The sequence below is a fragment of the Mustela putorius genome, unplaced genomic scaffold (assembly GCF_011764305.1).
Source record: "Mustela putorius furo isolate JIRA1106 unplaced genomic scaffold, ASM1176430v1.1 tig00003962_pilon_pilon_pilon, whole genome shotgun sequence".
Lineage (NCBI taxonomy): Eukaryota > Metazoa > Chordata > Mammalia > Carnivora > Mustelidae > Mustela > Mustela putorius.
Window position 1 is genome coordinate 23069478 of NW_025422106.1, and position 12070 is coordinate 23081547.

The 12070-nt window shown below is 41.8% G+C and overlaps 1 protein-coding gene across 1 annotated transcript in view; it reads left to right on the forward strand.

The window, feature by feature from the left end:
* The window catches only part of VPS53 (VPS53 subunit of GARP complex), a 137025-nt gene that overhangs the window by 999 nt on the left and 123956 nt on the right, over nt 1-12070 (forward strand). Inside the window, exons 2-3 of the mRNA XM_004746893.3 lie at nt 1219-1299; nt 11155-11204. Coding sequence (XP_004746950.1) covers nt 1219-1299; nt 11155-11204 — 131 coding nt within the window. The remainder of the gene's footprint in view (nt 1-1218; nt 1300-11154; nt 11205-12070) is intronic.

Consider the following 12070-nt stretch of genomic DNA (forward strand, 5'->3'; position numbering starts at 1 on the left):
CATTACTAATAGCTAATATTTACTGAGCATTAGCACTTACTCTAGGTGTGTCACTGTACTGATTTATTTGCATTGTGCCATTTATAGATTTTTGGATATGTGTTTTTCTAGCAGTGGTTGGATTAGCCATACAAAGCACATTTGGCACATCCTGAGGATGCCGGACCTCTGGGCAAAGGTTTAGTTGTTCAAGACACAGCTCCCCACCCACCTCCACTGGACAGAAAAAGACATGCATTTCATTTTCTCTAGTGGGTTCTAGTAGAAGAAACAAACAATTCAGTCAGTTACCATTTGGCAAGAATTTTAGAAGAGCACATTTTTGCTCTTTCTTAATAAGACTGGGTTCTGGCATAAGTTTATCTAATAAGAGACATCAGAAAAGAATTGGTTTTCAGAATGACTATCTTGAACTGGTGAAATTTGGTATTCAGGTGATCACACACACGACTGCTTTCTTTCTTTCTTTTTTTTTTTTTTTTAAGATTTTTATTTTATTTATTTGTCAGAGAGAGAGAGAGAGTGTGCACAAGCAGGGGGAGCAGCAGTCAGAGGGAGATGCAGGGCTCCATCCCAGGACACTGGCATCATGACCTGAGCCAAAGGCAGACGTTTACCCGGCTGAGTCACCCAGGTGCCCCTCGACTGCTTGTTATATATTCTTCAAGTTGTAGCTTTTGAAGGGAATTGTTTTTCAGAAGGCAGTATTCTTTCTTCTGTTAAAGGGATGGACAGTTCCCAAAGGCAAGCTCCATTTTCCTGACCCTGTCTGAGCCTAAAAATTGCTTTGATTCGTAGTGAATTCTAATGCTGAGCCTTCCCAGAGACATAGTGCATAAGTCTTTTCTCAAGGCTTCCTTAGTACAATCATGTCATCAGCTGATTTAATCTGATAGTGGACAATGCCCATTTATTTTTCCTTGTCCATGGGATTTTGTTGATATCTGTGGAACTTGCCATAGTCGCACATTCTGTTAGTGGCACCAAGATGTTAAAATTACAGATGTTTGTGAAAATTGAAGATTTACTTTAACAGATAATTTTACTGAGCAATTGTGCGTTAGGCCTTGTAAGATGAAAAAGATATTTTTTTTTGTTGTTGTTGTTCTTTTATTTTTTTGCCTTCAAAGAATTTACCATTTAATAGGAAGGAAAGAAATAACACATGAAACAAGACAGAAAAATGACAGTTATTTTAAATCCCCTGTCTTTTTGTAGGTATTTCCAAGCCAGGATCCTCTAGATCGAGCAGATTTCAATGCCGTGGAGTATATCAATACCCTGTTCCCAACGGAACAAGTAAGTATAGAGTTTCCTTCATGCCAGTGGTTTCTATCTCATCGTTAGTGTTATGATTGGTGTGTTATACTACATAATCTAAGGAGACTTGATCAACAAGTGAGAGGTAAATTCAAATCAAACCCCACTGTAATGGATTAAGGGTGGGAGGTATCTTAATACAAAATACTGTTGTGTGAGAGTGGAATTCTTTGTCTTGTGAGCATATTATTAGAAATTACACCTTTAGCTTGTAAGAGAACCCCACATTCATAGTATACTGGGAAGTAGAAAGGATTTTTGAAACTAATGGGGAAGAGTGGGATGAAGAGGGCAGGATAACCCAGGAATCATAATACTACTTTCACTCCTGTTACGAGATGTAAATTTTCAGACTTTACTGTTTACTTTGTTGTGTTGGGTGACTTGCCTGTGACTTGCCAGATGGGTTTTTCTTACAAAATTGGTTTATGGGTATGTTGGTGAGAAGTAGATCAGAAGTAGAAACAGCAAAGCTGGGGGACACCTTGATGGCTCAGTTGGTTAAGCCTCCAATCTTAGGGTCCATTTTATTTTATTTTATTATTTATTTGTCAGAGAAAGCACAAGCAGAGTGGCAGGCAGAGGCAGAGAGAGAAGTAGGCTCCCCGCTGAGCAAAGAGCCCCATGCGGGACTGGATCCCAGCACCCTGGCATCATGCCTGAGCCTAAGACAGTCGCTTAACCGACTAAACCACCCAGGTGTCCCTGATCATAGGGTCCTGAGTTCAAGCCCCACTTTGGGCTTGTGGAGCCTCCTTTTTTTTTAAAAAAAAAAAAAAAAAGAGTTGGGAGACCAGCTAGAGTTCTTGGTTTTTCATTTATGAATTCAGCAAATGTTTAGTGGTTCAGTGGGCACCTGTCAGGTATTATTGGTCAACTTGTGCTAGGTGCTGGGGACACAAAAATGAATGATGCCTAATCCATGCTCCCTTGAAGTGTATGTGATCAAGTTTGGGGGAGACATTGGTGAATACTGGAAGAGAGTTATGCAATGGTTTAGTGAGGAACAGGGAAACAATTCTTCAGAAGATCAAAACCTCAGAGAGGAGGGAGCCCTTCCACCAAATCTTAAAGGAGTCATTCCTTCACTTAAGAGACATTTTTTAAGTGTCTACTAAGCGCCAGGCGCTGTTTAGAAACTGGGGAGAAATGGTAAATGTGACAGGCAAGTTTCTGGTCTTATGGAGTGTAGTGTAAGGAAAAAAAATAAACAGATCAACAAATACATATATAAGAAAACCATCGTTGATGTTGTGATAAAAGCAGGCACAGTGATAGAACATGACCGCCTGGGGAGGGGCTCCTTGAGATGGGTGGTCGGGGAAGGTCTCTGTGTGTGAGGTACTTAACCTATAAAGTGACACTTGATACCTATAAAGTGGCCAGGTTTGTGGCAGTCTGGCAAAACACAATGAGGCAGAGTAAACCACCAGGCAAATCTTCCAGGATGATAGGGAAAGAAGGTCCTTCTAAGCACAGGGCAGACTCAGACATGAGAAACACAGAGCATGCACAGGGAGCGTGGCCTTCTAGGAAGTGGGGGCTAAAGGGGTTGGCAGAGCCAGGAACCTGAAGGAACTTTGTTCTTTGGCCTTGCAGACTGCATTCTTTTGGATACCACACGCCTCATGGTAGAATTCATTCCACACAACTCATTTTCACTGAACTAAATTTTAAGCTTGGATACCCTCGAAATCTTATGCACATATTCTAGTACCAATCTTAAATAAATGAGGTTTTAGTAGTGTTTGTCATATACATAATAAAAACAGAGGTTTTAATGTTTGTCTCTTCACACTCTAATAAGCATTATTGCAAACCTCTTGGGGATGTGCACACCCTACACCAGAGACTGTGACTAGGCAGGGGTGTTCATTCAGGGACTCTCATCAGGGTCATTACTGGATCAGAGTGTCACATTTTCAAAATCCCACCTGGCCACAGTGGGGAGGATGAACTGGGGGAAGACAGACCTGGAAGGCAGGGAGACCGGTTAGTAGACTGCTGTGATGGATCACTTAAGAGGGACTAGGAGAATCTGAGTGAACACGGGAATGGAGAGAGCAAGACTGGAAAGCTGTTAGGGAGTCAAAAGTCAGAGTTTGGTGGTTGAAAGGACTTATAACCTAAAATTTCCTCAAATCGAAAAACAGCTCCTCTGTCTCACTCTCTAGGAAATTGGGGGCTGGAGGATAAACAGGATAGATGTGGCTCTTACCAACATAGGGCTTCCAGTCTACCTTGATGGGTACTAGTTACACCATTGGCAGATTAGCAGTAAGTTATTATGACTCTGCAACGACTTGTTTGTATAGCTATTATTACTTGTTGCTTGCTCTCAGAAGAGTCCTAAGTTCTGCGACCACTCTAATAATAATTAACATTTATTGAGCGTACCAGACACCATTCTAAACATTTAATAGTGATGTATTCACCGCCTTGTTAACATGCTTGTTTTTTTTTTTTGTTTGTTTTGGGGTATTTTTTTTTTCCTTTTTTTTTTTTTTTAAAGATTTTATTTATTTATTTATTTGACAGAGAGAGATTACATGTAGGCAAAGAGACAGGCAGAGAGAGAGAGAGAGAGGAGGAAGCAAGCTCTCCGCTGAGCAGAGAGCCGGATGTGGGACTTGATCCCAGGACTCTGGGATCATGACCTGAGCCGAAGGCAGCGGCTTAACCCACTGAGCCACCCAGGCGCCCCTGTTTTGGGGTATTTTTTTTTTTAGGTTTTATTTATTTCTTTGAGAGAGAGAGAAAGAGAGATCACGAGCAGAAGGAAGGGTAGAGGGAGAAGCAGACACCCCGCTGAGCAGGGAGCCCAACTCGGGATTCAGTCCCAGGACCCCGGGGTCATGACCTGAGCTGAAGGCAGACACTTAACTACTGAGCCACCCAGGTACCCCCAACATGCTTTTTTGGGATGAGAACCAGAAAGACCAGAGGGAGAAAGAATGCTCAGCTTAAATGTGGTAGAGTTGCTATGAAAGAAGCATGTAGTGTACTGTGAAAACAGAGCACTTACTTACTAAGTCTGAGGGATCCAGAAAGACTTCACAGAAGAAATGGCATTTCAGCTGCACGTTATGCACCAAATGAAGGATTTTGAGCTTTGATTTCCAGCCTGCAGACTGGGTAGATGTTGACACCTTTTACCTAAAATTGGGCCTAGGGAGGAAAAGTAAGCTTCAGTGGTAAATAGGGTAGGAGTAGGCTGTAAGAGTGAGCTAAGTTTTGAGCATTTTGGGGCCATCCAGGTAGAAATATGTACTTGGAATATCTGAGTCTGGAGATCATAATCCCCATAATTGTTAGTATTTTGGCATATATCCTTTATTTATTTGACAGACAGAGAACACAAGTAGGCAGAGAGGCAGGCAGAGAGAGAGAGAGGAAGGGAAACAGGCTCCCCGCCGAGCAGAGAGCCCGACCAGGCTCGATCCCCAGACCCTGGGATCACGACCCAAGCCGAAGGCGGAGGCTCTAACCCACTGAGCCACCCAGGCACCCCTTGGCGTATATCCTTCCTGAACTTTTTCTAACGGACATGTTAATTTTTCAAAATGAAGTTGGAGAAATGGTATGATTCCCTGTAATTGTCTTTGAGATTTCACAGATAGCCTTTAGAGCTCATTGTTTTCTGTGAAAGGAATTCTAGGAATTAGCTGGAGATAGAAATTTGGGAACAACTGGTATAAAAACAGCAGTTTTAGCCGTGAAAATGTCATCTGCCCCACCCTGTCAAGAAGGCTGACTCATCAAAGCCAAAATATATTTGCAAATTGTTCAGGAAACCGCCAGGTTCTTACTTTTTCCTGGTATGTTTTTATATGTATTTTATTTTAAATTATTGAAGGTAGCTCTGCATGTTTATGAGAACACATATGCAGTTATATGTCTTGTCTGATTATGCCTCCTCATACATGATAATGTGTAGTGAGGGGTTTTTTTTCTTTTTTTTAAAAGATTTTATTTATTTATTTGACAGAGCGCGAGAGCACAAGCCAGGGAGCGACAGAGGGAGAGGAAGAAACAGGCTCCCTGCCAAGCAAGGAGTCCAATGCCGGACAGGACTAATCCCAATTAGGACCTTAGCTAAAGGCAGATGCTTAACCGCTTAACCCAGTGAGCCACCCAGGTGCCCTGTAGTGCAGTTTCTTATAGCAAACTAAGAACATTTATGACACAAGGTTACCTTTATTTCCCCAATCCTGGATTTTCATTTAGTAATATATTGTTCAACCCAGAGTCCCATGGACCTTAATGGAAAGGTAGCAGAAAATAGTGGCATGATTTAGAATTTCTTTTAGAAATTCTTGTTAGAAATTCTAGAAATCTCTTGCTAGATCTTGGGCAAAAGCCACCCAAGTCAGGGCCCTGCAGCAAATTCTTCTGAATCATAAGTTTAGCATATTTAAAGTAGATGTCAGTATATCAAGAATAAATTTAGTGTCACCTAAAGGAGGAGGAGGATGTGTGTGTGAGTTCTTTTGAACAGCAGTAACTTGGAAGTCTGTGGTTGCCTGGAGGTATGTTTGGGGAGGCAAGGAGATCCCTGGATGTTTCTAACTCCCTAGGTCCAAGTAGGAGGAACTCCGTTTTCTCTCTTTATCAGGGCTCTCTGGGTAGTTCTGAAGAGTAGCCAGGTTTGCTAGCAATAATCTGGGAAACTCTTCTAGTGTCCTAGAAGAAAACAAAGTAATCATTTGTCATGTTTTCTTTTCTTTTTTTTTTTAAAGATTTTATTTATTTATTTGACAGAGAGAAATCACAAGTAGTTGGAGAGGCAGGCAGAGAGAGAGAGAGGAGGAAGCAGGCTCCCCGCCGAGCAGAGAGCCCCATGCGGGACTCGATTCCAGGACCCTGAGATCATGACCTGAGCCGAAGGCAGCGGCTTAACCCACTGAGCCACCCAGGCACCCTGTCATGTTTTCATTAGAGGTTTGATTAGGGGAATCTAGATAAAATCTATTAAAAATGAATATAAAACTAATATAACCAAGAACTTTGAAAGAAGAGTCATGTTGTTGCAAAAAAATAATCAGACCTGTGAGAGACCAAGTGACTTTTGGAGAAGTAGGAGAACTCGGATTTATTTTAGGCCGGTGGACCCAGATGAGCTCATGCTTGAAGTTCTGGGCCCCCAGCGATGGGGTTATAGGGCTTTTATAGGGACTGAAGGCAGTTAGGTTCCAAAGCTGCCGGCTTGTGGGTGGGTTTAAACTGGGGGAGTAGGGACTGCTTTAAGTGGGAACCGTAGTCAAGGAGCCTGTGGCAGGAAGCCTGTTTATAGAAGCAGAAGCGACTGGTTATTTCTTGCTCCCAGTAGGGCTTCTGGTGATCTCTAGCTTATTGTTAGTAACTTTCCATCTTCTGGGGCCTCCTGGCCTGGGCCTGCTCTGGGTAATTTTCCTCTTCAATGTGAAGCTATATCTAAAAAATTTTTAATGAACCCCCCCAAAGTGCTCTAGATGTTATGTTGTTAAATGAAAACAATAACATGTCAGATTGTTTATCATCCCAGTTTAATTTGTTTTTAAGCTACATATTTGCTTAGAAGGAACTGTAGAAAGCAATATACCAAGATGCTAATGGTGATTGATTATTTTCTAATGGAGGGGCGGGGAGGGGGAGTCTGTATATTCTGTAATCAGCAAGAATTGCTTTTAGATTCAAAAAGACTTCCAGGGGAGCCTGGTTGGCTCAGTTGGTTAATTAAGCCTCTGCCTTTGGCTCAGGTCATGATCTCAGGGTCCTGGAATCGAGCCCCGCATCAGGTCCCTGTTCAGCGGGGAGCCTGCTTCTCCCTCTTCCTCTGCTTGCTGCTTCCCCTGCTTGTGCTCACTCTCTGTGTCAAATAAATAAAATCTTAAAAAAAAAAAGAATCAGGGAATACTTTTCAATAATTAAAACATTTTTAAATGATAAAATAAAACTGTATAACTGCATTATACCTACACTAGAAGGGTGATTCTCAAAGAGGGGATATATCACCTGCAGCCAGGGTCACCGATCTGGATTCTTTGTTCCAGAGCCTCCCTGCCCTGTGTCTGTAGTGACATAAAAGTCCCTCGAGTAAATGTGGCCTGATTTATTTTGACTTTTCTACTATGGCCATTTAGGCCATAAATGCTCCCTTAAATGCAGTTGAATATCTGAAGGCATACATTGAATTATTCTCCTTAGAAAAACTGTCATGGCTTAAGCAAGACCTTCGTGTTTAAGGAGTATTAATTAAGAATTGGTTACTTGGGGCGCCTGGGTGGCTCAGTGGGTTAAAGCCTCCGCCTTTGGCTCAGGTCATGATCCCAGGGTCCTGGAATCGAGCCCTGCTTCCTCCTCTCTTTCTGCCTGCCTCTCTGCCTACTTGTGATCTCTGTCAAATAAATAAATAAAATCTTAAAAAAAAAAAAAAAAAGAATTGGTTACTCTACCACCCAAAGCAATATTTACTGCTGCGGAATGACCTCCAACTTACATTGTTAAGTGAAAAAAGTATGATGCAAGACACTGCGTATTACGTAAAGCAGGGGATGTAAGTTATGGATAATCTTTAAATACATAGATTGTTTCTGGGAAGGTACAAAAGAAACCATCCCAGAGCCCTTGCCTCTCTGCAGAACTGGGGGAGACAGGCAGGACAGGGGAAGAGGAAGCCTTGATTTTCACTATTTCTTCACTTGTTCTATTGCCATTTTTGGTCATGTCCATGTTTTACCAATTTGAAATACATTACAATTTTTAAAAAATATTTTATTTATTTATTTATTTATTTGAAACAGGGAGATCGAGAGAGAGAGAGTACCAGTGGTAGAGAGGGTCAAAGGGAGAGGGAGAAGCCGACTTCCCACTAAGCAAGGAGCTTGGCATGGATCTGGATCCCAGGACCCCCAAGATCATGATCTGAGCCAAAGGCAGACACTTAAACGACTGAACCACCCAGGTGTCCCTAGATTACTGTTTTAAAATTTTGGTATAATTATCCATTCTCAGAAAATATACAAGAATAGTACAATGAATTCATGGCTGCCTTTCACCCAGATTCTCCAAATGTTAACATTTTAAAAATAGTTCTTTTTAAATACCAAAAACAAGAAAATGTTTTTAAGGGAATGGGTTCCAGCAGAGATAGTCAGGGTAGGAACTGTTGTGTCCAATTTATACATGAGGAAGTATAAATTCAGAGAGGCTGAACAGCTTGCCCTCTGTACATTGAGCAGGTTTGTAGTGGCAGAGCTGGGCCAAATCTAGGTCCTCAACAAACTCAGCTCCTTTTACCATAGTGGTGACTTATACCCAGGCTGGTTTCAGAGTGACTGGACAGGGGATTCATCACTTAAAATAACTTCTCTTCTCTGAGATTTATCATCACCTCGGTCTAGATTTCTGAAAATTCTAAGCACCATTGCCTTTGTCAGAACAGACAAGATGTAAATGGCCTGGTCTGACATCTCAAACACTGTGACCTGGTTCTTGGCAGGCTCCTGGCCCCCTCCTGCCACCAGAGGGGTTGCTGGTAGCAATTTATAAACACAATTCCTGCATTACCCCCGATTCCTTTTCAGGTAAAATATCTGTTGGGGGAAAGGGAAAGAGTTCTAAAATTTACATTTTGACAACTTGAGTTAAAATGGTGCTCTATTGGGGCGCCTGGGTGGCTCAGTGGGTTAAGCCGCTGCCTTTGGCTCGGGTCATGATCTCAGGGTCCTGGGATCGAGTCCCACACTGGGCTCTCTGCTCAGCAGGGAGCCTGCTTCCTCCTCTCTCTCTCTCTCTCTGCCTGCCTCTCTGCCTACTTGTGATCTCTGTCTGTCAAATAAATAAATAAAACCTTAAAAAAAAAAAAAAGGTGCTCTGTAATTGTACTATATTCCACTAGGGGGCACCATTTCCTCACGTTTTCTGCTGGCTTAAGGTTGGAAGTAGTCCCATTGTTTTGTCATTGTCTTTAAGATAGAAATAACTTTATTATAATTACGGTAGCAGTGGATAGCCAGTGTAGAGCAATTAGTAAGTACTTATAGGCAAAAAGAAGAAAAAAATTAAATCCTTTTCTTAGATACAGCTGTTGCTACTGATTTCATAGTTTACAGCTACTATGTAGATTTAGATTATAAAGCTACTAATATTTATCTTTCCAGGCATTTTTTCTGATGAACCTACAAACTCAGAAAAAAATAGATTTATTCATCAAAATACAGTATAATATAGATGCATACATACATCTTAAGTATATAATTTGATAAATTTTCACAGAATGATTACAACCATGTAACCACCATTCAGGTCAAGAAATAAGATATTAGGGGTGCCTGGGTGGCTCACTCAGTTGAGCATCCTACTCTTAATTTTGGCTCAGGTCATGATCTCATGGTCCTGGGATCGAGCCCTGCGTGGGCTCTGTTCCCAGCTAGGAGTCTGCTTGAGATTCCCTCTCCCTCTCCCCCACCCCTTGCTCCTGTGCCCTCTCACTCTCTTGCTTGTTCTCTCTCTCTCTCAGATAAATAAAATCTTAAAAAAAGGGGGGGGGTACCTGGGTACCTCGGTCAGTTAGGCATCTACCTCTTAGTTTCTGCTCAGGTCATGATCTCCTGGTTGGGAGATCCAGCCCTGCGTTGGGCTCCATGTTCTGTGGGGAGCCTGCTTCCCCTCTCCCTCTGCCCCTCTTCCTTCTTGGTCATGCTCTTTCTCTGAAACAAATAAATAAAAAGAAAGAAGACATTAATACAACATATTATTTTTAAAAAGATTTATTTACTTTAGAGAGTGTTGGGGGGCAGAGGGAAAGAATCTCAGAGAATGTCAAGGAGATTCCCTGTTGAGCATGGTACCCACCCTGGGGCTTGATCTTATGACACTTAACCGACTGTGCCACCCTGATGCCCTTGTCTTTAGATGGCCCCTCTTACCTCATCACAGTAACTACCTTCTTCAGAGATAACTACTGTCCTGCTGGTTTCTAACATGAGAGAATACTCTCATTTATTTTTGAACTGTATAAGTAGAGTTGTACAATTTGGAGCTGAAGGCGGTTGCTTAACTACTGAGCCACCCAGGCGCCCCAACCCATTCTGTTTGTGTTGCAGCTATTTCAGCTTCACACTTGTAGCTCAAAGGCAGCTGTGGATAATAGGTAAATGAGTGGACATGACTATGTTCCAATAAAACTGTATTTACAAAAACAGATACCAAGCTGGAATTTGCAATAGTTGCCAACAACTGCTATACTTTTTTTTTTTTAAGATTTTATTTATTTATTTATTTATTTATAGAGCTGGGTGAGTGGCAGATGGGGAGAGAGGGGAGGGGGGAGAGAGAGAGAGAGAGAGATAGAGAATGAATGAATCTTAAGCAGACTCTTCCCTGAGTGCAGAGCCCATGGTGGGGCTAGATCTCACTGAGATCATGACCTGAGTCAAAAAATCAAGTGTTGGATGCCTAACCCACTGAGCCACCGAGGCACCCCTATTACTTTTTTATTTTTATTTTTTTATTTCTTTTTTTTAAAGATTTTATTTATCCATTTGACAGAGATCACAGTAGGCAGAGAGGCAGGCAGAGAGAGAGAGAGAGAGGGAAGCAGGCTCCCCCCTGAGCAGAGAGCCCAATGTGGAGCTCGATCCCAGGACTCTGGGATCATGGCCTGAGCCGAAGGCAGAGGCTTTAACCCACTGAGCCACCCAGGCACCCCCCCATTACTTTTTTAAAATAAAATTGTATCACACTATGATTAAATGTTTTGAGATGTTATAAATAGCTTTGATAGCTTATCATTTCCATATAAAAGGATCTAGAAAGTGAAATAATAGCTGTCATTTTCCTTCTTTATTATAGTCTCTGGCAAACATAGATGAAGTTGTGAACAAAATTAGACTGAAAATAAGGTAAGTAACCCCATATGATTATTAATAATTACTGAAAAGCATGCTGTTAATTTAGTTAATCATGTTCTGGATCACACTTATCTGTTAGAAAACTGAAATCTCAAGTTTGCTGTTGATGACAGTTATTTTTTAAAGATTTTATTTATTTATTTGACAGACAGAGATCACAAGTAGGCAGAGAGGCAGGCAGAGAGAGAGGAGGAAGCAGGCTCCCTGCTGAGCAGAGAGCCCAATATGTGGGGCTCGATTCCAGGACCCTGGGATCATGACCTGAGCCGAAGGCAGAGGCTTTAACCCTGAGCCCCTCTATTGTAGTTTTAATGGTTTTATTTCCTTAGCAGATTTACCTTTTTTTGTTCTCCCAAGGCTTAGATACAAGGATGGGCATATACATGTATTCTGTGGCCATATACTAGCTAACAGGATAGTCAGATCTGCTGGTTGGTATTTGTGGTGGCCCAAGATTAAATGTGATTCATCTCGAATGTGCTTGTCAGACTTAGACAAGTGTCTTTCCTCCCCAGTAGCCTGGTTCTGGTTTGCCCACATCTGGATTTCCAGTTGTGACATATGGCAGCTGCTCAGTGTCTGTTCACTGTAATTAATACTGTAATGGTTAATGTCATTAGGGCAAATGTAGTTGTTTGGTTTTGTTTTGTTTGATTTTTGATGAGGAGAAGCCTTCATTTTCAATCCAGGAGATGATTCCTTTTTTCCTTACAAGCTTTGGGTCTTTCAGTGAAGACCTTTGCCATGAATGTATTGTTTAGTTGGGCATCTCTCATTGTTTTGGTGGATTTCAGCTATAACAATTCTGGTAGAGACTGCTAATATGTCCGGGATTTGCACAGAAAATGGGAATTCCC